Source organism: Juglans regia, chromosome 12 (genome assembly GCF_001411555.2).
Source record: "Juglans regia cultivar Chandler chromosome 12, Walnut 2.0, whole genome shotgun sequence".
NCBI lineage: Eukaryota > Viridiplantae > Streptophyta > Magnoliopsida > Fagales > Juglandaceae > Juglans > Juglans regia.
The window spans coordinates 2436577-2460882 of NC_049912.1; the positions used below are offsets into that span (position 1 = coordinate 2436577).

Here is a 24306-nt window from a genome sequence, read left to right on the forward strand (position 1 = left end):
TTCATAATAATTACCTGAATTAATAAAATTATAGGTTGTCATAATTTGATGAATGTGAACGAAGCAAAACCACATGAGCCATGCATGCAGGAACCATTAAAATCATGAATAACCAACTCGAACTAAGTTTGGGTTGGCAAAACAAAAGGCTCAAACTTTACTTAGACTAGATCACAGATAGAGATCAGAGAGAGAGAGAGAGAGAGTTCCTGCTTTGTAGGAGGCCATTGGGTAGGACAGCGTCTTCTTACTATTATGGAAATTCCAATATGCTACTGATTTTCTCTATCTTTTCTTTGAGATCACCCAGCTCCTATCTTGTTCAATCAGGTACCAATTTTTTTAAAGAAAACATTTTCTCTATCTACAAAAAGTCATCATCTTTAACAAAAAAAAAAAAAAGAAAAAAAAAAGGAATTTTACCCAGAATTCTCCATGTCTAATACAATAGAAAACGATATTAGAGCATGTAAAAGGCTCAAATCTGAGTAATTTGATGGTACCCCCTATTTAAGAAAGAAACACGGCTTACGTACATAAGAATTAATATTTGGAAGTTTTGTGCTCACGTATGGTGTTCTCATGGCTGATTGATGTGTTTTTTCATACAATTTACGCTGCTTTAAGTCGTATTGCAATGGGTTTGTTTTTCATAACTGATGATCTCTCTCTCTCTGTGGAACTTTTCATATTGTTCAGGGGCTTCCCATCGTTGAGACGAGCAGTTGCGGCAGAGGTGGAGTTAATTTCCGGCATAAACTTCAACGTTAATCTTTGCCGGAAGTTCACGACCTAATAATGCCTTCGCCTTCCACGACTGCTTCGTCGCCGGACTCTCCACCCTCACCGGCCGCTCCACCACCATCGAACTCATCATCAAATTCCTCATCACCTCCATCATCGTCACCATCACCACCCTCACAGTCATCGCCACCACCTAAAGAATCACAACCAGCTCCACCACCGCCACAATCACCACCACCATCGAAAGGTTCATCGCCACCACCATCAAATGATTCATCGCCACCACCATCAAATGGCTCACCCCCACCACCCTCTTCTTCTGATGCCTCTCCTCCACCACCTCCAGATAACAGCTCAGGTTCCTCGCCGCCCCAAACCCTATCTCCACCTCCGCCGCCCCATTCTTCTGGAAGATCACCTCCGCCACCTCCACACAAAGTCTCGCCATCTAATTCGGGCTCTGATAACTCGTCGTCCAGTTCGTCGGGATCTAACAACACTGATCTACCCCTAATAGTAGGAGTCACGGTTGGGGTAGGGTTGTTGCTAATTGCCATGATCCTCATTTGTAGAAGCTGCTTAAAGAAAAAGAAGAGAAAGCATGGTCTTATGGAGATGCAGTACTATGGAGATCCTTCACAAAATGGTGCCAATATCCATAGCCATCTTTTGTGCTTCTAAGACATCATGGAAGTTTATTGTGCATAATTGAACTATATTTTACAACAAAATTTCCCCCACCACCCCCCTATACTTTTTTCTTTTAACAATGATCACAAATGAATTTATTCAACATTCTATATGTATGTATGTGTATATACACGTATGGTGTGTGCATGGTGTGTGAATGAGACTTATTAATTCTAAATAAATATATCAAATTACATTAATTTATAAAAAAGATTTTATATAAATTTTTTTATTTTTATTTTTTATGTCTAGAGTATTTCTCGAGTTTTGGCCTATTCATCTATGAGATTGACTATATATCAGCCTATACTCTCTACATTTATGTGGTATCACTTTTTTTTTTTTTTTCCTTTTTAATTAACCTACAATGTTAAGTGTGCTTTGAATATTTTCTGTTCATCTATATAATAAATTCTAGGATTTATTGCGCAGGTGGTGGATACTACACCAATCCAACTCAACCCAGCTGGCACCACAGTCCCCAAGGTGTGGACCATGTTGTCAGGCTATCGACACCACCAGGGGGCCCAGTGGGACCTTCTGCGGGGGGTGCCTGGCCTAGTCCCCCACCCCCTATGATGATGCCAAGTAGTGGTGAGATGAGCTCCAGCTTCTCAGGCCCATACAAACCTCCCTTGCCACCTCCCTCGCCAAATATTTCACTCGGATTCAACAAGAGTACCTTCAGTTATGAGGAGCTGGCGGCTGCTACAGGTGGGTTTTCGCAGGCCAATCTGTTAGGGCAGGGCGGCTTTGGTTATGTGCACAAAGGTGTGTTGCCTAATGGACAGGAAGTTGCGGTTAAGAGTCTCAAGTCAGGCAGCGGGCAAGGAGAGAGAGAATTTCAGGCTGAGGTTGAGATCATTAGCCGTGTTCATCATCGACATCTTGTTTCACTCGTTGGATATTGTATCGCCGGTGGGCAGAGGATGTTGGTTTACGAATTTGTTTCCAACAAGACCTTGGAATATCACCTCTATGGTAGTTAATTTCTACGCTTGGATATAAACATTTCTTATCACCTTACGTGATAATTTTGCTTATGAGCCATATCAGATGGAGTATGTCTATAATTTATTGGTTGCAGGAAATGGTCGTCCAACTATGGATTGGTCAACTAGGCTTCGCATTGGAATAGGATCTTCCAAAGGGCTCGCATACCTTCATGAAGATTGTAAGGAATTAATTTTTACTCTCTCTCTCATTAATCTCTCTTTCCCCCTGTGTGTGTATATGTAGTCATCTCATTTGTTGATTGATTCTGCATGTAGGCCATCCTCGGATCATCCATCGTGATATCAAAGCAGCTAACATTCTCCTTGACGACAACTTTGAAGCCATGGTATTTGTTCTTCATCCATGCACCTACACACAAATATACCTATATTTCATTTGATATGATGCTCATGATTCGGAATCTAATCAGCCATTCTCCATTAATGATAATTATTCAGGTGGCTGATTTTGGATTGGCTAAGCTATCGTCTGACAATTACACTCATGTATCTACACGTGTCATGGGAACATTTGGGTACGGTGTCTCCCAGATTCTTTCTATGATTAAGGGTGTGTGCTATGGAGCAACTTCGGCATATGTAAAATGGCGATTTCCGTTTCTTTTAATATTAGGAAGATCATTTGTGCTTGTGATCAATGGGCAAAAAACTAAGATGGAAAAATAATTCGCTTATAAAGGATTAGTGCAGATGTTGTGGGGTAATTGATATACCTATTTGCTAGATAAATTACCCCACAACAATTGCTAAGTAATGTGACAATGCAGGTATTTGGCTCCGGAGTATGCATCAAGTGGCAAGTTGACGGAAAAATCTGATGTTTTTTCATACGGTGTCATGCTCTTGGAATTAATAACTGGGAGACGACCTGTGGATCTTTCGAGTACAATGGATGATAGCTTAGTGGATTGGGTTTGTAGTTCAAAATAACAATAAAATGTTTTATTACCCCCCCAATTTTGGCCTGCAAAGTACTGAGATTTTCTCCAAATGTGTGACAAACTGCAGGCTCGACCTCTTTTGGCTCGTGCTTTGGAGGAAGGCGAATACGATGAGCTGGTTGATCCAAAATTGGAAAACAATTACAACCCTAATGAGATGGCACGCATGGTTGCCTGTGCTGCTGCCAGCATTCGCCACTCTGCTAGAAGGCGCCCGAAAATGAGCCAGGTATGGACCTCCAAGTTCTTCCACGAAGGAAAATGGACTTGTGTGTGTGTGTAGAAAAAAACACTTTGCACCTTCATACTATTAAGGGTTTTAACCTCTAATGACTACATACTTACACTTTGCACCCTACTCTAATCTCACGTAACGAGGTGGCATAGCTTATGATCAACACTTGAATTTTCTTAGGAATGTGGTTTGCAACATTATTCTCTCTCTCTCTCTCTCTCTCTCTCTCTCTCTCTCTCTCTCTCTCTCTCTCTCTCTCTCTCTCTCTCTCTCTATATATATATATATATATAATGTTAAGATTATAATAAATAAATGTAGTTCTTATAGACAAGAAGAATGTGTTGTTTATTTGATGACCTACAATACATGCATGCTTTTAAAAGGATGATGAATAATTTATAATGTATTTATATCATGGAAAAACAGATTGTACGTGCATTGGAGGGAGATATATCTCTGCTAGAAGACTTAAATGATGGGGTGAAGCCTGGCCAGAGCTCTGTTTTCAACTCAAATGGGAGCTCAGAATATGATACCGCTGCATATAATACCGACATGAAGAAGTTCAGAAAGATAGCATTGTCTAGCCAGGAATTTGCAAGCGGCGAGTATGGCATGTCCAGCAACGAGTTCCGCGAGGGCAATGGAACGAACCAAAAGAATCACCTTTGAGCAACCAGATTAATGCTATTCATGGTAATTCGGTTAATGTTTATAAGAAACTTGGGATTTGGGTTTTTTGAGGTGATTCTAAAAGATACGTGGTTTCGTTAGGATTTGACACGTGGAAAATGATACGCAAAGAACTATTTTTTAAGTTTTATGCAACTCTTCAATAAAATATTATTATTTTTAAAATTTATTTGAATTTAGATTTTGATGGTTTTGGATTCAAAAAATAATAATATTTTATTGAAGAGCGTAAAAATTATAAAATGGTTGTGTTTATATCATGATTTCACTTGAGTAATTGCTTTATTTTCTCTTTCTAAAAGGATATCATGTAATCTTGCGTAAATGCATACACTAAGCAATGGAGACAGATCTAGCTTATATGTTATTTGTGAAAAGCACTGTTTGTATAATACAATTGAACTAGCAATCAGAAATTTTGGGGATAGTTTTAAGCTGTCATCTTTCTTAGTACAATTGTTTGTCGTTAGTTTCTTTAAGTTTTTAGTATTTGACAAAAGAGAAATACTCAAGCTATAAAAAGATTACATAAAAATAATTTCACAAACTGATATGATTTGATGTGACTCGTTAGATTATAAAATTATTTTTATTATAAAGCAGATCAAATAAATCAAATAAAATCACGTAAGTTTATGAGATTGTTTTGTATAATTTATTTATAGACGTAGTAGTATTCTTGACAAAATTGGATATCAAAATCCAAGATTGGAAATTTATGTTGTATTAGCAAAAGAAAAATTATGCATTTCGCACCCATTATGATGAGATTATGATGAATTCTACTTATTTCGACTCGCCAGAATGCCCATAACATCAACTTTTGATTTTCTTTTAGAGAAAACAAAGAATGATCTAAAAGTGATAAGAATAATGATTTGTATAAAATCTTAAATAGATAAGTTTTGTACAGTTATTTTATAAAAAAATAGATCTTTTTATGAAAAAATGTAACAAAAATCTATTATTTTTTAGTAGATCTATGTGGAGCTTTTGTGCCAAATTTTTCTATTTGAGATTTATACTTAACATTGTTCAAAAGATAAAAGTAACGTATTTTATATGGTAAAATAAAAATAAAATGAGAACGTGATTTATAGTATTACTCTTAACAAAATGTTAGTAGGCCATCCAATCACTTCTTAGTTTTATCAGAACACCTGCCAATCATTAAAGACATGTTTGGGGCATAAGATAAAACACAAAATTTTCATCTCATTTTATCTCATCATTACACATTTTTCAAATCTCCATACAAAATATAATAAACAATTCAACTTTTTCAAATCTCAATACACTTTTTTCAAATCCCAAAACACTAATAATATTAAAATATAATATTTTAAACTTTAAAACAAAACATAAAATTTTCATCTTACCCTCCAAACCTGCCCTTAGTATTGGAAGCCATGAAATAAAAGAACATAAAAAATAGGATAACAGAACTTTTACACAAAATCCGTCTACATGGCACCAAAGATCTGAACCCTTGTGACTGAATTTGTCACTCGTTATCGTGATAAATAAATTGGGTAAGGGCTTTCACAACTCGCAAGTCACAAGCCTTGTGGCACAATTACGAGGCCATGCACGTAGGTTTTTTCAATAAGACTTATCATTTGAGATTTCAAGCCAAATTATACACGTGAGAAGCGAATAAAAATTCCAAACCAAATATTTTATTTAGTTAGATGAAAATGTATTCTTTTATTTTAGAAAAAAGAAATGATAGTTGCAATCGTGAGTGCGCAAATATCGTGTAATCATTTTAAAAAAAGTGAATAAATATGAAACTCACGTGAAAAAAAAAAGGTTAATTTTTTAATAATAGACTCTACTATTTTTCAAAACGACTGCACAGCGCTTACGCGCTTCACGACTACATGTAGTATTACTCTTTAAAAAAATACTTTACTCAATAGCTTAAAATAAAGGGTTTTGCTACTCATCATCCTCACACATCACATGCCACACTTATTTTAATTTTTTTAAATTTTTTTTGGTTTTATTTTTCTTAAACTAATTAAGTTATTTTACTTATCATCCATACACCACACATTTGGTAAGAGAAAAAAAATTAAAAATTAAAAAATTATGTATTGTGTGTGGTGTGTGGGGATAATGAGTAGAATTTTTCTTTCTTCAAATGAGGGATTGGAGAATCCGACAAGTACCTCAAAACAATTATTACTGTTCAAAAAATAAAATAGAAAATATAAATGGACATATTTCATTCACATAATTCTTAACTAAAGATCGAGAGAATCCTACGCTTATTAAGGATATATACAGGTGGAGCTGTTTTATTTATTTAATTATTTGTTATTATTGTGGGAAATAGAACATCATTCTTAAGGTTTGCAAATGAGTTGAATTTAAGTAAGTAGTGAATTGTCAAGCTTTATTCATTTAATTTTTACTCTAACACGAGTCAAGCTCAAACTTTTCATTGCATTGTATTTTACATTAATGAATAAGTCATTTAATATTCGAGCGAGTTCGATTTTGTTCATGACCTACTTCATTTTGATAAAATGGATTATTCGTATCGTATTTTTAACTTTATCTATAAATTCCAACAAATAAACAATGACATTTTGCCAATATATTTTTAAAGTTTATGGTTATGACCATAAGGACTCAAATAACATATTTAGTATTAATAATTTAATTTTTTCTAATTTTTTTAAATACTCAAAAAACTATCATTATAAATATATAAAGACATAATATAAAAAACAAGAAATATAAAAGTATTCGAGTTTATGTTATTTTACATAAATTGAGCCAAACTTTATACAAATTATATAGTATAATAATATAATTTGTGTCTATAAACGACTTATTTAATAAATAAATCAAGCTAAAATCGAATTTAATGTAGCAAATTTAAATCAACTTAATCAAGTATTGAGAAATATATAAAAGCCTTATATCACACACTTCTATCTAATTAACATATGATTTGTTATTTTTGCCCTTCTATTTAAATACACTAAGGTTTGAAAAAAAGATTCAATTCAAACTGATTCAAATTAAATCGGTAAGAAATTGAATCGATTTTAGAGAACATTTTGAATCGTTCACTAAACCACTTCAATTGACTGATTCTAGTCGATTTTAGACCAGTTTGAACCGATTCAAAACTGTATTTATTTTTAAATTGTCTGACAATTGAATTTTTTTTAGTTTCTTGTACAAAAATATGATAGAACTAAGCATATATTAAATTTTTCGTCATTGTATTCAATAAGAATCATAAGAAATTGAAAGATAAATATGTAATTATTTATTCTTTTTAGTTGAACAAAAAATTAAGGAGATGAATGATTATTTTATATTAAATTTATGGTTATATATAAAATACTACATTTGTTATGAGTTAATAACTTAATGGTTTTTATTTTTTTCACATATAAGCCAAAAAAAGTCTCGACAATTGAGATTAAATACATAAATTATATATTTATTAAAATTATTTAGATTCATATCATGTTTTTATTGAAACTAGTTAATAAATTTATATTTTATACTTGTTTATACATGATATAAAATATTTAAATTGCATCAAATATGATTTTTGATATATTTTTTTTATCAACTACGAAATATCCGATTCAAAATTATCGTCCGATTCCCCTACTTGATTCTGAATCCACTTTTAATTTTGCAAGCATCCACACATATATTTAAATATTTCGATAGAATGAAAAAAATAATAAATTAAATATTAATTTGATAGATGTATTTAGCGTAAGATCTCGTTTGTTTGTACAACTCATTTTATCTAATTATTATAATTTTTTTAAATTCATATATAAAATAAAATAAATAATTCAATTTTTTCAAATCTCAAAACAAAAATAATATTAAAAAAATATATTCTAATAATATTTTATTTAATTTTTAACTTTTATCTCAATTCATTTCATCTCATCTCTAAAAACAAATCAAGCCTAAGAGTTCAAATTTCTCATCAATTATTATTGTTTATTAAAATCCTAAACCAACTCCCCTCATCTTAACCATGTCATCTCTCATCGTAAGAGTTTTGCTATTCATCATTTTTGTATATTATACATTATATTTATTTTTATTTATTTTAAAATTTTTTTATTTTTATTTTTTTAAAATTAATTGAATTCTTCTATTTATCATTCATACATCACATATTTGAGAAGAGAAAAAAATTAAAAAATAAAAGTTATATGTGATATATAATATGAAGATGATAAATATAATTTTTCGTTCTTGTAAACCTCAAATCCCTTTCAAAATTCACAATATCATCCATATATATACCCTCTCGAAAACCCTCTCCTCTTTTAGCTGCCGCTTTTCAGAAGCTACTAGCTTCTTTGCATATGCGACCCGGTTCACACAAATCGGATCCGAACTGCTCACTTCGATGCTTGTTGTATCTCTCGCTAGGTAACCGACCTTCGATTCTCTCAGGAACCCTAAGCTCAGCTCCGATCACGTCGCCATGGGTGACTACAACGATACCTTTATGCGCAACCAACAAAACGCCGCCGTTCAGGGCCGCACCAAAGTCCAGAACCGCGCCAATGTGCAACAGCTCAAACTGGTACCTTCTCGATCCCGACTCGGACTTTTTTCTTGTGGGGGGAGGGGGAGGGGGTTGAAACTCGGGGTTTCGTCATTTGAACATATGCGGAAGTTTCAGTTTTCCGCAGTCTCTCTGCAACCCTAGGCCTGTTTGAAAAATAGCTTGATCTATATTTTGATTAACGGATTTGTTAATTTTGGTTGGACTTGGTTAATCCTAGCTACTTGCTTTCTATTTGGCGGATTTGGCTCGAATGGTTGATTATACATCTTAATTTCTTACTATTAAAATTTAAATTAGTGTGTTTCTGAAAAATGGAGCTAACTAGACGTACTCTGGATCTGTTTCTTTTTCTCTAAGACATTCAGCATTGGAAAAATCTTATCACATTCATCGCAGCTATTCAGCCGGGTCTGTGAAAATATCACGGTACCATTATATTATCCAATTGATTGTTGACTCTGGTTTGTGATGCAGATTGGGCAGAGTCATCCCACTGGTCTAACAACCAACCTATTGAAGCTCTTTGAGCCTCGACCACCTTTGGAGTTTAAACCGCCTCCTGAGAAAAGAAAATGCCCACCATTATCAGGTTTAATATACCTTCCAGGCCTTTTGGTGGATTTCAGTTTGACATTGACTCGTGTATTGTAGTATGATAATCTTTCTTATGATTATGAAGGGATGGCTCAATTTGTGAGTAGGTTTGCCGAGCCTGGAGATGCTGAATATTCTCCACCCGTTAAGGAGGCTGAAACTCCTGTAAGTGATACGATCCTGATGGGGCTAATCCACTTTCAAGTGCTTTATGTTTGGCAATCATTTGACTCAGTTGTCTAAATTTTCTGAATGGGTGGCCAGACCACTAATGTTGTCTCTTTAAAGCCTTGGCATATGACATATTTTGTTTCTTCCAAATCATGGTTCCACTTGGTGAAGAGGAATCACATCAGGGAGTATGCATAATATTTGTTATTTCAGCACATCAACTTAATGGTCATACTCTTCTGTCCACGCAAGTGGTACTAATGAAGAACCATGTCCATTAATTACAAAATTAGTCAACTGAACTGGCCCTAAATGTCAGCTAGTTGGGTTGTCTCTGAGTTAACAAATAATGTAGCTGTGAGTAAATTTTGACTTGTCTCTTGATTGGTGGTTTTTTCTTTTATCCTTTCCAGCATATTTCCGGAAATGTTTTTCTTGAACATATGATATTGCTAAGCATGACTGAAGATTCTTCTGCTGCTTGACTATTTACTTTTTGTTCAATTTCGTTTAGTTGCCTGTGTCTCTAGTTGTTAGTAATCAATTTCCAAAGGAGCCGCAAACCGAGCAATTTCAAGCATCTAAAACACCCTCAGCCTAAGACAAAAGGCTGTCTAAGAAACTAGAGCGTATGATTAGGAAATGTTAAAACTTAAGTATGTGTTTGTTACAATTCTAGTTTTTGATATATTCCATTAATTCAGGTGCAAAGAAGGGCTAGAGTACATATGTTAAGACTAGAGAAGGGTGCAGAAAAGGCTACCGAGGAGCTACAGAAATGTGAAGATATTCACCTCGTTTAATCTTTTGAGTTCAATGGCTCCAGCGTATTTGGCATTTTGAGTTCAATAGCTTTTCTATATCTGTTCTTACATGAATTTTACGCAGATAATCCAAATGAAGATCAAAATATTTCTGGAGATCCATACAAGACATTATTTGTGGCTAGACTTGTGAGTAATGTTTTCCTTAGTAGTTTGCAATATCCATTCTATACCGAGTATTTGTCATGTTGACAACTAGTCATATTGTATACTTGCAGAGTTATGAGACCACAGAGAGCAGAATCAAAAGGGAGTTTGAGTCTTATGGGCCAATCAAGCGGGTAGGTATTTTGAGCATTCCCCAAGGGGGTTCGGTAAGATATGCAGTTCGGTGGTGGCTTTATCTTTTATTTTTTTAAAAAAAAAAAACTGATTCCTTAAAAATACTTTATAATATCTTTTATAAGTGATAAGAGAGAAATTATTTACAATATTTTGAAGACAAAAGAATTTTTCTGGGCTCTGTATTTTCCAAGCATGTTAATGTGAGACTATCAAGGTCCAAATAATTGAAGTTTTGGAAAAGGGACTTTCAGCCAACTTGATGAAACAATGGTTTGCAGTTATAAAGTTTTCTATTCTGGGAGTAAGTGAAATCATAGTCCAATTCTGTTCAACATTTATTTCAAGTCTGAAAGGGAGTACATTTAAATATTATTTACTTAATTATCAACCTTGGATTATGCGTGCGTGTTGGTAATAAGAGGGCTGGGATCGCTGCCAATTTTCTGGTATTGTCTTTGGGTTTGTTTCATTGATCTTGTCATCTCTCTTTATATAGTTGGGCTTAGAGATCATTTTGGGCCGTGGATGTTTCTAGGAATTACTTAATTTTGGACATGTTGGGAATATCCCTGGTAAGGAGGTGATTAATGCATTCAGCGAATGTATTTTTTGATTCCATACTTTTCTACCAACCTGATCCCAAAGATGGTGGTTCATCCTGCACAGCAAGGCTGAAAATTTTAAATTGAGAAGAGCAGTGATACATTGTGCTTTTTGGCCTTTATTTTCAAGCACCCAAAAGGAGACTGACGTCGTCTGTTCTTTTTCCCTTCACTGGGTAAAACATGTTGGGAGTATTAGCATCTTTCTCCTTTGTCTGGATTTTTAGTACGTGCATTTCCTGTTGCCTAAGACGTTTGTTTTTGGCTTTAAAGGCTGTCAAAAACATAGCAGCAGATGAAGAGATTTCCTGGTATTTCTTATACTATTTCTAGCTTTCTAGTTATTTAAAAATAAAAATAAAAATCCCTGGTAAGGGGAGGGTAGTCTGTTCAACAACCGTTAAGTTGGCCACAAATACATCAGTTTATCTGCAACTCTAGCTGGTGGTGATGCATCTCGCGATGGGAAGCTCTATGATTTGAAGGTGAGCACGGCTAAAAAGGCATAGTGCCTGTCTGCCGTGCCATTTAGGATTTACTATTTTTAACACATTCTTACTGTGTTATCACTTTTTAAGACTGAAAAAGCTTAGGTTCATATTTTATGATTCTGCTCAAGATCTGGCTTAAGTAACTGGTGTTTGTTTGATTTTATTTTATGTTATTTTCTCCTGTGGTTTTTAGGTTCGAGTAATTGCTGACAAAGAGTCAAATAAGCCTAGAGGATATGCTTTCATTGAGTATGTGCACACACGGGATATGAAAGGTATACTTCATTTTAAGCCATCTTTCCATTTGATATGCTTCACTGTGTGTTTCTATAACTTATGTGCAAATATACAGCTGCCTATAAACAAGCTGATGGGAGGAAGATTGATGGTAGAAGGGTTCTTGTGGATGTTGAACGTGGTAGAACTGTCCCAAATTGGCGTCCTCGACGACTTGGGGGTGGACTAGGAACTACCAGAGTTGGAGGTGAAGATGTTAATCAGAGATATTCAGGAAGGTAAATCACTAATTGCAGTAGTTCCATGCAACTTCATTTCTGTTGAACAGAGTCATGTTTCATTGCATAATTTATATGATAGCCTGATTGAACAAAACTTAAGTTTGCATTAGAGTTCAAGTGAAAATGCAAACTTATTTGTGAAATGCTTGTGCATCTACCTGACTAAATTTGGGGATAGAATTTCTCTATTTAGATTAAAGAGTTTGTTATCCTTATAATTTAAAGTGGAATGCCTGGGCCTTTTAGTTTTGGGTATAATAAATGTTGCACATCTTTAACCCCTAGGGGTTGGCTCAAGTGGTAAAGGCCTTGGGCTTGAGGGCATGCTCCCCCCAGGTCTAAGGTTCAAATTCCCTTGAGTGCAAACAATCTTTAGGGGCCATTGGACTTGGGGATTTTTCTCTTGAATTACCCGAGGTGTACTTGCGAGAAACTCCTTGCCGAGGGCTTGTGCACCCCTGGGATTAGTCGGGACGTTGTTCCTGGACCACCTGGTGCCAATCAAAAAAAAAGAATGCTGCACATCTTCGAAGAAAAGATGTTGAATGCTTTCTTTAATATCTTTGATTTGAGTATGAAATTTTGCCTAGGAATTTTAGTAGATTTGGTCTCTGTTTGCTAACATAATTCCATTGAGATTTTTATTGGAGTGTTTGATATTCTGGTTTTTATGAGAACTGTAAATTTTTAACTGCTCAGGGATCAGCTGCAGTCGGGAGGACCACCACCACCCTCTGAGGAGCCAAGGGCACGAGAGGATAGACATGCTGATCGGTAAGGAATGTCCATATTGTTTTCATTTGTAGTTTTTATTCCTTGGCTGGAAATGTATGTGATCAACATATTTAAAATAAAAAAGAATTGGTTTTCATATGCGGCATAATCCATCTGGAAGTTTCATTTTTAATTGGTATTTTCAACTAGTTTATTTAAATGATGGTCTGGCTAAAATCCTCAAAATGTTCATGAAGTAATTTGTATTTGTAATATCGTAGCAAGTAAATTTTAGTGTCTGGTTTTGAGTTTGGAAGCTTAAAAAGTGCTTTTAACAGTATAAAAGCTCTTCTATAGAAAAAAATGACATGTTTGATAAATTTATAAAAAGTGCTTTAAGCATCTAAAAAAAGTTAAAATTCCACTTTTTTTTAAAAACATCAAATTGAAGCAAGCTTTTGTTGAAAAGTTCCAAACCACCGTCACTAACTTTAATAGCACTTTAGGCTTATGTTCACCAAACAATAAATAACTTTTCAATAGTACTACTTTTTAACAAAGTTTTACAATAATAAGCGCTATTGCCTACAGCAATCCCAAACAGGCACTTGGTTCACATTATGGCAGATCCTAATTGAGCATTTTGGTTTGTGTGACAATTGTTGTTCCATAATACCAATAATAGTGTATGAATTAAAAAAAATAAAAAAATCAATAGTGTATTTTATTTGATTGATGCTGAATGAAATTATTTCAGGGATAGGGAAAAATCCCGTGAAAGAGGAAGGGAGAGAGAGAAGGAACGGGAGAAATCTGGTGAACACTCGCATGACAGACACAGGGATCGTGAGCATAGAGAGGATAGGCACCATAGGGACCGTGACAGGGACAGGGACAGGGAAAGGGAAAGAGACCGAGGTCGTGATCGAGCACGTGATCGTGATAGAGACCGAGGTCGGGATCGTGGTCGTGACCATGATCGACATAGAGAACGTGATCGAGAGCGTGAGCGCGGTCGTGACAAGGAGAGTGAGAGAGATATAGATGTTGAAGACCATGACCATGAACAAGGCCGGTCTCGTGATAGGGAGTCTAATTATGACCGAGTTGAATCAAAACATGAGAGGGACCTGCATGGTGAAAAGGAGCGGGATTATGATCACACTGAACCCGAGGACGATCGAGTGTGGTATGAACAAACCGAACATGGGCATAAGCATCCAGACCAAGATCTTGACCCTGAGCAATATGAGCATCATCGAAGTCGGGGACAATATGATCGTATGGATATCCAGGATGACCATGACCGATATGATCAATATCCTGATCGCAGTCGTCAATATGATCGGATGGATGAGGATGATTACCATTATGAGCGTGCAACATCTGAGTCCCGTGAAAGGGAGAGAACTCGAGATCTGGAGCGTGAATATCGACGCTCAGATAGGTCACTTTCTCGGGAGGACAAGCACTGAGGCTGCTAATAATGTTCAACTTGTGCGATTGCTGGTAAGATTTTTATGGTCTCAATGAACTAATTTCCTTTTTGTTTTATAATTTCGGTGCCCAAGGAACTGCATAATGGATATGTGTTTTGTCAAGGACTTCAGGGGCTTCATTTAATTAAAGCTCGGATGGATGTCTTTGGAGCAATTTTCTTCTGTATGGATATTGGGGACCCACCTTTGCATTGGTGACTTAACTATCTGTTCAAAGGTTTTGTGACTGAGCTGCTTGAGGTTCTGTTCTTGTGTTTGGTGATTTTTGTTTTTGTTGTTTGAGATGGAGTGAAACTTCATGCTGGTTTTTATTTGCTGTTATTTTTTTTTTTAACTTTCTTTATTATTGTATACTCTTTTAGAATCTTTAATAAGTAATGGACTAATAGTAGTATTGGTACGATTTTGCCAAATTTCATCACATGCATGATTTACATATGAGCTGTGTAGGCTGCAGGGCATCACATGATTTATTTTAGTAAAATGATATTTAAGTGTCGTTTTTTTTTTTAAAAAGTAAATAAATATGAGATTTATATAAAAAAAATTAATTTTTTAATAATAAATTTTATTTTTTAAAAAAGAGTGGCATTTACTGTATGACTGTATCTAACGTTAATCTGAGTCAAAGCATTTAATGCACACTAGTTAAGTAGTTGTAACAAGCTGCTCATTTCTTGTATTGCGATCTTGCTTATTTGGCGCCGTGGTACTGTAGTAGTTGCGTTTCAGTCACACTAGAGGTGAAAGTTAATAGTGGTTGGTACATATAATTTTTTACCTCACAATTAGGGACGGGACGGTAATAATAATGAGAATAGTGGTAAAGGTGATGGCAGTTGGAGATTAGCAAATTAAAATGATATAGTAGACTAAATTCAATTTAATCCAGCCGATCCTTGACACCAAAAAATTTAAAGAAAAAAATGTTTAATTTTAGTTCCTATATAAGCAAAGCCCTATATATGGGTGGTGGCCTAACCAATGAGCTTTGTTTACACCAGTACTTTTCTCCTGTTTGCAGTAAGAAAAAATTTATTTACAAATCAGCGTGGAGTACACATACTACTAAAATTTACAAATTTAAATTTTGCAAATCAAAATTGTGTTGTATCAATTAGGTTTATGGTCTGTTCTCTATATCAGCTTATGAATAGAATAGAAAAATGATAGGGAGATTTGAAATCACAGGATTTTGAAATTGTGGGATCTAATTCAACGGGACATTATTCCACCCTTTGTAGCAAAAGAAGAAGGTAAGGTTGTAAGAATTTTCAAAAAGTCTTCAAACAATTTGTTTAGCCAAACAAACCCTGATGTAATGTATTTTTTAGTTCGGAAGCAGCCGTGAATTTTCGTGGCTCTTGCTACATATAAAACGGCGTATATTATCTGTAGCAGTAGCATGATAAAATCAACTATTTTTTTTTCTCTAATTACAATAAACTATGTCTAAAGTTTTTAACAGTAAATACACGATAAAATTAATTGGACTTCAAATTATCTACTGAAAATGAATTATTAAAAGTGAAAATTGACAGCATGGTCGAAATTTGGACTGGCAAGGGGCACAACCCACTTGTTTGATGCGCCGTTTACAAAGCAAGCTACAGAGAAGTAAGTAGGGTGGGTTTAACTGGCGGGCCCACGTGATTTCGGAGACTATCCAAAGGACAATTCCATTTCTTTTCAATCTTTACCCTAATGACAAAAATGGGGGAAGCAGCTGTGAAACTTCCACTTCTCCGCAAGTCAAACTCGATGCTTCTAAATCAATTTAGATGGTATAAGATTAATTGAGATAAAAATTAAATAGAATATTATTAAAATATTATTTTTTAATATTATTATTATTTTATAATTTAAAAAAATTAAATTAATTATTATATTATATATAAAAATTTAATAAAATTATAATGATGAAATGAGATGAAATGAGATGGGATGGAATGAAATACTTCTTGTATCCAAATCGAACCTTAATTGTACACTTGTCCTTTTTGAATAATGAGTTAATATCAAATCATCTCATCTAATCATTAAAATTTTTCTAAACATTTAAATAAAATATAATAAATAATTTAATTTTTTCAAATCTAAAAAAAATTAAAAATTAAAAAATTATATTATAATAATATTTTATTTAACTTTTAATTCTCATCTCATCTTATCTCAACTTAATTCAGAATCCAAACCTTTCCCTAGAATTGCACAAATTTAATTGATAATAAATCATTTAACCGTGTCTATATTTTTTAGTTAATTGAAAATGAATTGAATCTGGCAAAATTATATTTGCAACGCGGTATAGAAGATATACCATTTGTCTCCACCATACTAATATATTAAATTAAAAAATTAAAAATTATTTATTTTTTTAAATTTCTATTACAAATAACTTCTAGCATATTAGCAATGGGATAGCTTTCACCAAATATAATTCTTAGTACAATCACATCCAAATTGAGAGTTCTAATTTATATTTTCCCACCTTACACTTTTTTTTGCTCGGAAAGGGAAACTTTTTTAAAATCATTGATTGCGTTTGATTTTATTTACGGTATTGAAAATTTGAACATGTCATATGAGGGCTTTGGATTTAAACAATTGTTGTTTTAATCAATTGCTCATTCATATAAGTTATACGACGCAAGAAAAAACTCATTGGTAAATATTCCAACAAAAAGAAAAAAAAAATTCAGGCTTCTTACCAATTATATATGTTATAGCCCAAAAAGAGTGCAGTCCGGAAAAGAAGAAATATCTATTTTCAGAACGAGCTGAGGTGGACGGGGCCTCGATTGTGAGATGCGGAGCCCCCGGCAGTGTTCGGTTCAACTGTACAATGTCAGTGCATACATCCATAGCAATGAACAATATTTAAATGCAGAAAAAATAAAAGACATGAATACACATATTTACGTGGTTTAACACTAGACTTACGTTCACAGAAGTTTGGGGAGAAGAGATTCCACTATAATATGCTTATTTATAGTCTCCCATAAACTCTCATTTCTCACTGTACAATGTGAGCTGGAAATCTATTTGTTGGAGAATATATTCTCTATGGAACTCTCTGTCTAGAGGTTAAAGAAGCAGCCGAAGAAGTCTCGAAGCATTGAAAAAAGAAGTCCCTCCATGAAAGAAGTTGAAAGCCCTAGAAACAATAGGCACCCTATCCCTTTTATCTGACCCTCTTCATGTGTGCGCCTCAGTAGTGATGAGGGATGTCTGCTTTGTGTGTCTGACCATCTCTCCCTTTCCTACTTTCTTCTAACACCTCCCCCTTGTCCTTTTCTGACTATTTTCCCTCTCTCGTCCTTTGTCTTCTAGTGATGGCCCCTTGATGGACTAGCCCTTGAAAACTATTTTGGGCGTAATGTATTTTACCCCCTCACAGTTACCCGCGATTCTTAAGGGCAATTTGTTCCAAAGAAGACCTTGAGAATCTTCAAATGTAAAATATGCAATCGAATTGATTTGCCTCCGTTCGTAGAGAAATAAATTCTTGGAGCTGACCCTAGTCATCCGTTCCTCTCGCGTTAAGCAGTAAAGATTTCCGAGCATGGGATTAGACGTGAGATGGGCTCGACTGTGTGGAGTGCGAGTGTGACGCTCGTTTTGGTGAGATAAGCGGGATGTAGGCTAAACCAAATAGAGCATGAGCGTGAAACCCGTCCTGGCAAGGTAGGCTTGACCGCATGGAGCGCAAGCGCAAAACCCGTCCTAAGGAGGTAAGCAGAAGATTGGCTCAACTGCGTAAGATGTGCACGAAAGTTGGCCGGGCAGTCAAGCGACATGCTCGCTTATTCAGACACCTGGGAGGTCGGGCAGCCCCTGACCTTTCTCGCCTGTTCACTTTTATAAAAATGGTAGTGAGTCGAGCAACTTGCAAGACTGGACTCACCCTAAATCTTGTCGAAAGACGTACGTTCTTTCGGCATCTTTGTTTTCGATGATGTTGGTGACCTTTCTTTTTCCAATGTGAATTGCGGTTAATGTTAGAGTATGTTTGTTGTAACCCACGCAAAGTGTTTAGGGAGCTCGTCGACCCTTTGGATCCATTTCAGGCGGTTGTAGAGCTCGGAGGTACGTTAACTCCTAAAACTCATTCTCGAAGGTAACCCGTTGGCAACGGTTATGACTTGATTGCGGACTCTCGGCGTTCACTAATGGAGATGTTATCCCAAAAATAATGTTGAGAAGTCAAAATATTGAACCCGCACTTCACCGTGAGGCAGGACGGGCTGCCTTACAGTTGGACCCACCTATTGACCCTCATAGGAAGGTAAGCAGGAGATGCTGCAAAAGTTAAACCTATTAGTGTAAATATTTTCTAATCACAAGTGCGAAATTCGCGAACCTGAGCTATCTTGCCGGGGTGTGGTGAAGGTTTGAGGCGCTATCTGTTTGGCTTCCTGTTGCTGGAAATGACGTTTCGTTGCAGGGGATGTCGTTCTGTTGCAAGAGATTTCATTGGTGGAGATTCTGTTAGTGGAGATTCCGTTGATAGAGATTTCGTTGGTGGAGATTCCGTCTTAGGGTAGCCGAAGGTTGACCTGCACTCCTCCGCGAGAGGGAAAAAGTAGCCTAAAGCATTACACTCATCCCTTTGCCTCGTGGGGAGGTAAGCTTCTAATAGAGATTTTATTGATGGAGATTTTGTTGTTGAAGATTCCATTGATGGAGATACCATTGTTGGAGATTCTGTCTTCAGGTAGCCGAAGGTTGACCTGCACTCCTCCGCAAGAGGGATAGAGCAGTCTTAGACATTACACTTAACCCTTTCGCCTCACGGGAAGGTAAGTTGCTGATAGAGATTTCGTTGATGGAGATTTCTTTGTAGAGATTTTGTTGATGGAGATTTCTTTGTAGAGATTTCGTTGATGAATATACTGTTGGTGGAGATTTTGTCTTCGGATAGCCGAAAGCTGGCCCACACTCCTTCATGAGAGAGATAGAGCAGCCTTAAGCATTACACTCATTCATTTGCCTCACGGGGAGGTAAGTTGCTGATAGAGATTTCATTTATGGAGATTCTGTTTTTGGGTAGCCGAAAGCTGTACTCCTCTGCGAGAGAGATAGAGCAGCGTTAGGTATTACACTCATCTATTTTGCCTCGCTAGGAGGTAAGTAGTTGATGGAGATTTTGTGCTACAAGGATCAATCATGTCAGTCAAAACAAAATTAACATAAGCTTTGAAGGAGACAAACATGAGTATTTAGTTGTTGTGACTGATTTTTGCTCACTGTTGTTTGCCCAATGCTTGACTGAAGTTGCCTGCTTCTGTTTGTCATTTATTCCCTTCCTTGATCCTCATTTTTATTTTCATTGCCTTTTTTTTGTTGTCTGCTTGTTGTTGGGAAGTCGTTCGTCTTATTCATTTTCCCTTGGGTCGTGTACTGTGGGCAAGTCGATTACTGGGTGGTTCCTTGTTCTTCCATCACATGTGCTGCGCATGGCTAACGTATGGTGCACGTTATAGATGCACGACACATGCATAAGCACCGGCCATTAACTCATCAAGTTATTGCCCACCAAGTGAGGTGCCATGCATGACCGTGTTGTCTATGCTGGGTTGGCCGAGACTTTTTTGTTCGTACTGTCCTTAGTCGAGGGGCTCTGTCTGACGTGCATGGCCGAGATGCAGGGTGAGGAGAAGACCACATGCACTGGTTGACGAATGCAAGGCCGATGAGCTTGCAAATGTAGCCGAGAAGTTTGTTCTGGTCATGGAGTGTTATGGCCCCACACTCTGGAGGTGTTTTGGTCGTGGCCGTGGAGTGTTATGGCCTTACACATTGGAGGTAGAGTGTTCTGGCCAATGCACACTTAGTTTGTTCCCGCTGGTCAAGTGAATGGCCCAGTGTATTTTCGAGCACAATATTTGTATTGTGCACTTAAGTGTATAGTATGCTTAAATATCGAGTAGTAAGCACTCACAGTTCAACTGGTCGGGAAGTTTGGTTCTCAGCTTACACGTTGAGTGCATGGAAAAGCATTTAAGTGCAGTGCACTTAATTGCTTTGGCGCTCGCCCCTTTTCTGCAATAGTACTTTTTATAAAAATAAAAGTGGAAAGGCTAAAGAGCTTATCTGGAAGAGTTTCATCTACTCATTCAGAGATTATTTAGCCTGCTAAGAAATCGTCCTTCTTCTGCTTCCAGTGCCAAAAAAAAAAATCTTGATCCCAGAGACGACGCCATTGTTAATGTCCAAAAATAGCGCAATCCAAAAGGAAAAAAAGATTCATTATTGGGATGCACTAAGGTTGGCTGGGTCTCGATCGGTGAGGTGCAAAGCCCTCACCGATGCGACTGTATGATGTCGGTGTGTACATCTATGGAAATTAACAATATTTAAGTGTAGAGAAAATAAGAAAATATGGACATACATGTTTATGTGATTCAGCACTAGACCTACATCCACGGGAGTTTGGAGATGAGAGATTCCACTATAATATGCTTGTTTATAGTCTCTCATAGCCTGTCATTTCTCATTGTACAATGGGAGAGATTCCACTATATTATATTCCACTATAATATGTTCTCTCTGAAACTCTTTACCTAGAGGTTGAAAAAGTCACCGAAGAAGCCTCCAAGCGTTCAAAAAGTAGTCCCCCAAGAAAGAAGTCGAAAGCCCCAAAAACTGTAGGCATCATGTTCCTTTTATTTAACCCTCTTCATGCGCGTGTCTCGATAGTAGTGAGAAATGTCTGTTTTGCATGTCTGGCCGTCTTTTCCTTTCTTACTTTCTTCTGACACATTCCTACCTCCTGACATCTCCTCCCTTGTCCCTTCTCTGACTCATTTTCATCTCTCTTCTTTTGTCTTCTAGTGATGGCCTTCTTATGGACTAGGCCTCGAAAACTATTTTGGGCCTGATGTATTTTACTCCTTCCAATGTAGATATTTCTTTAAAAAAGGGATTAAACGTTATTTTCTTGGATTCCATTGTGTGACGGGGTATCTAACTGATAACCAATTAATGAAATTAAGACAAAAGATCATGTCATATACAAAAGTTTGGCACTTCCACTTTCGGAAACTTGAAGGAAGCCGGTAAAAAGATGACAAACCTAATAATTACCATGTTGTTTCATAATTTATATATATATTATACCTGAAGTGATGTTGATTAGCAATTACAAAACTCAATTAGCTTATTGAAAAAATTTACATAATTTCTTACTATTTACACAATTTTTACATATTATATTTTTTCTAATTTTTATTATTTTTTTCTTTTATCAAATATTTGATATATGAATAATGAACAGAAGAATTGAATTAATTTTAAAAAAATAAACTAAAAAAAAATTTTAAAAACATATGAAAAATTTTAAAAATTTTAAAAAATATGATGTGTAGAGGTTGTGTAGCATTGCTCTAATCTATTAGGAACGTACGGTAATAATAATGAGAATAATTGTAAAGGTGATGGTGGTTGGAGATCAGCAAATTTAAATGACGAAGTAGTAGACTAAATTCAATTTAATCCCACCGATCCATACACCAAAACCTCGTATTGAAAATTATAGAAAAGAATGTTTAGTTTTAGTTCCTATATAAGCAAAGCCCTACATATGGGTAACCTAACTAGGGAGCTTTGGTTCCACCGTTACTTTCTCTGGTTTAAAATTTTATTCACACACTAGTGTGGAGGTATACACGTGTACGACTGATATGATAGGATTTAATTTATATGAAAATATTATAAATTTAAATCTTACAAATCAAATCGTGTCATATTAATAATGTGTATAGCATATCCTTCATACTAGCATATGAATATAATAACTCTAGTAAAAAATTGGGAGGGGGATTTGAAATTATGAGTAAATGGTAAGGTTGTAAGGAGTCTCAAAAAACCCTCAAAGAGTCTGTTTAGCCAAACAAACCCTTAAATGGGTATGTGTTTTGAAAATTTTATTAGATTTTAAAATGAAAGATGTTGAGTATATATCCAAGTCAAGTTGTAGAAAGGTGATGCATATGACAAAAACATTGAGTTTCCTTTCAAAATGGAGTGGTTTTCTAATGGTCGACTAAACGTGTTAATGAATTGCTTTCGAAAAGAGACGTAAATAATATGAATAATGTTACTCATCATCTTAATTTTTATTATCCTCTTATCATCTTATGATGTAGTATTAAATGATTAGAGATTATTTATTATATTTTATTTATAAATTTATCATTTAATATCACGTTATGAAATGACGAGAATATAATTAAAAAAAATAATGAATATATTTTTTCAAATAATATTGGGGGACCATTGGAATGAAGGTAATATAATGTATTTTCTAATTCGAAAACAGCCATACAATTTTATGGGTTGTGCTACGTACAAAACAACGCGTGTTATCCACAACAGTAGTAGTGTACGGTGTACGTAAGCCGCTAACTCAGACCTCAGTTTATTCGCTATCATTATAAGCAGAATCGTTGTCACTGCGAGGTTCATTTGTCGTCAAAACCTTGTATGCCATTTCTGCGAAACTTCCTGCTGGATCTCTCAATGGCTACTTGCCTACGTTTCCAAAACATTGAACACGATGTTTTTTTTTTTTTTTTTAGAAATGATATTTACAAGTCTTGAATATGTAATTTGTCTATTTAATCCTCGTATCAAACATTACTTTTTGTTTTTTTTTTTATTTATATATCAAATAATGTTACTTTTTAGAGAGAGAGAGAGAGGTCTGGAAAGGAGCAACCCATTTGTTTGATGCGCCGTTTACAAAGCAAGCTACAAGTAGTAGAAGTAAGTAGGGAGAGTTCATTAACTGGCGGGCCCACGTGATTTTGGAGAGTATTCAAAGGACAATTCCATTTCTTGTCAATCTTACCCTAATGACAAAAAATAGGGAAGCAGCTGTGAAACTTCCACTTCTGCACAAATCAAAGTCGATGCTTCGGAGCAAATGCTGCACCCTTGCAATCCAAAGTCATTTAGAATTAACATTGTCGATATTCTTTAGTTAATTGGAAAAGAATAGAATCTGACAAACTATATTTGCAATGCGATATAAAAAATATAATTTTACTACTCATCATTTTTATATATCATTTTTTTTTATTATTCTTAAATTTATTAAATTATTCTACTCATCATCTATATACCACATATTTAATAAGATAAAAGAATAAAAAAAAATATGATATGTAGTGTGTGGAGATGATGAATATAATTTTTTTTATATATCCTCTATCTCCACTATTATACTAGTATATTAAATTAAAAAAATATAATATAATATAATTATTTTTTATCTATCTTTTATTACTATTCACTACTTTTCACAGAATTTTTGAGAATGCACTATTCAAACACAATCTTAATCAATTACTCATTCGTATAAGTTATATGTTGTGAGAAAAACTCATTTGTAAATATTCCAACAAAAAAGAAAAAGAAAAATCTGGCTTCTAACTAATTATGTAAATATTTCTTAAAAAAAAAAAAGGAATTAATCATGATTTTCTTGGATTCCATTGTCATATATAGACAGGGTATCATCTAAATGCTAGCCAATTCATGAAACTAAAGACAAAAGATCATTTCATATACAAAAGCTTGGCACTTCCACTTCCGGAAACTTGGAGGAACCCGGTGAAAAGATGACAAAACCCAGTAATTACCATGTTTTTTTTATATAATATATATATATATATATATATTATATACACCTCTTTTGAAATTTAATC

At 35.1% G+C, this 24306-nt stretch overlaps 2 protein-coding genes across 3 annotated transcripts; both read left to right on the forward strand.

The window, feature by feature from the left end:
- The first annotated feature begins 201 nt into the window (after positions 1-201).
- Positions 202-4763, forward strand: LOC108997508 (proline-rich receptor-like protein kinase PERK4). Its single transcript, XM_018973824.2, has 9 exons — positions 202-330; positions 700-1390; positions 1867-2415; positions 2522-2608; positions 2706-2776; positions 2889-2965; positions 3218-3362; positions 3459-3620; positions 4056-4763. The coding sequence occupies exons 2-9, from the start codon at positions 799-801 to the stop codon at positions 4299-4301; spliced, it is 1929 nt and encodes a 642-aa protein (XP_018829369.1). The 5' UTR covers positions 202-330; positions 700-798; the 3' UTR covers positions 4302-4763.
- Positions 4764-8589: 3826 nt separating this feature from the next.
- On the forward strand, positions 8590-14996 carry LOC108997548 (U1 small nuclear ribonucleoprotein 70 kDa). Of its 2 annotated transcripts, none has more exons than XM_018973868.2 (11): positions 8590-8910; positions 9370-9484; positions 9575-9654; positions 10365-10440; positions 10549-10613; positions 10703-10765; positions 12056-12137; positions 12215-12377; positions 13080-13154; positions 13852-14603; positions 14697-14996. In XM_018973868.2, exons 1-10 carry the CDS (start codon positions 8809-8811, stop codon positions 14567-14569), a joined length of 1539 nt encoding a protein of 512 aa, XP_018829413.1. In that variant the 5' UTR covers positions 8590-8808; the 3' UTR covers positions 14570-14603; positions 14697-14996. The 2 variants fall into 2 exon arrangements, with proteins under 2 accessions (XP_018829413.1, XP_018829414.1); XM_018973869.2 differs by having other exon boundaries at positions 8613-8910; positions 14705-14996.
- Positions 14997-24306: the final 9310 nt, after the last annotated feature.

Coding starts and splice junctions, on each gene's coding strand:
- LOC108997508 (XM_018973824.2), top strand. CDS start 799: ATGCCTTCGCCTTCCACGACTGCTTCGTCGCCGGACTCTCCACCCTCA. Junction 2,416..2,521: donor CTTGGAATATCACCTCTATG/GTAGTTAATTTC, acceptor TATTGGTTGCAG/GAAATGGTCGTCCAACTATG. Junction 3,621..4,055: donor GGCGCCCGAAAATGAGCCAG/GTATGGACCTCC, acceptor ATGGAAAAACAG/ATTGTACGTGCATTGGAGGG.
- LOC108997548 (XM_018973868.2), top strand. CDS start 8,809: ATGGGTGACTACAACGATACCTTTATGCGCAACCAACAAAACGCCGCC. Junction 10,441..10,548: donor TACCGAGGAGCTACAGAAAT/GTGAAGATATTC, acceptor AATTTTACGCAG/ATAATCCAAATGAAGATCAA. Junction 10,766..12,055: donor CTTATGGGCCAATCAAGCGG/GTAGGTATTTTG, acceptor TGTGGTTTTTAG/GTTCGAGTAATTGCTGACAA.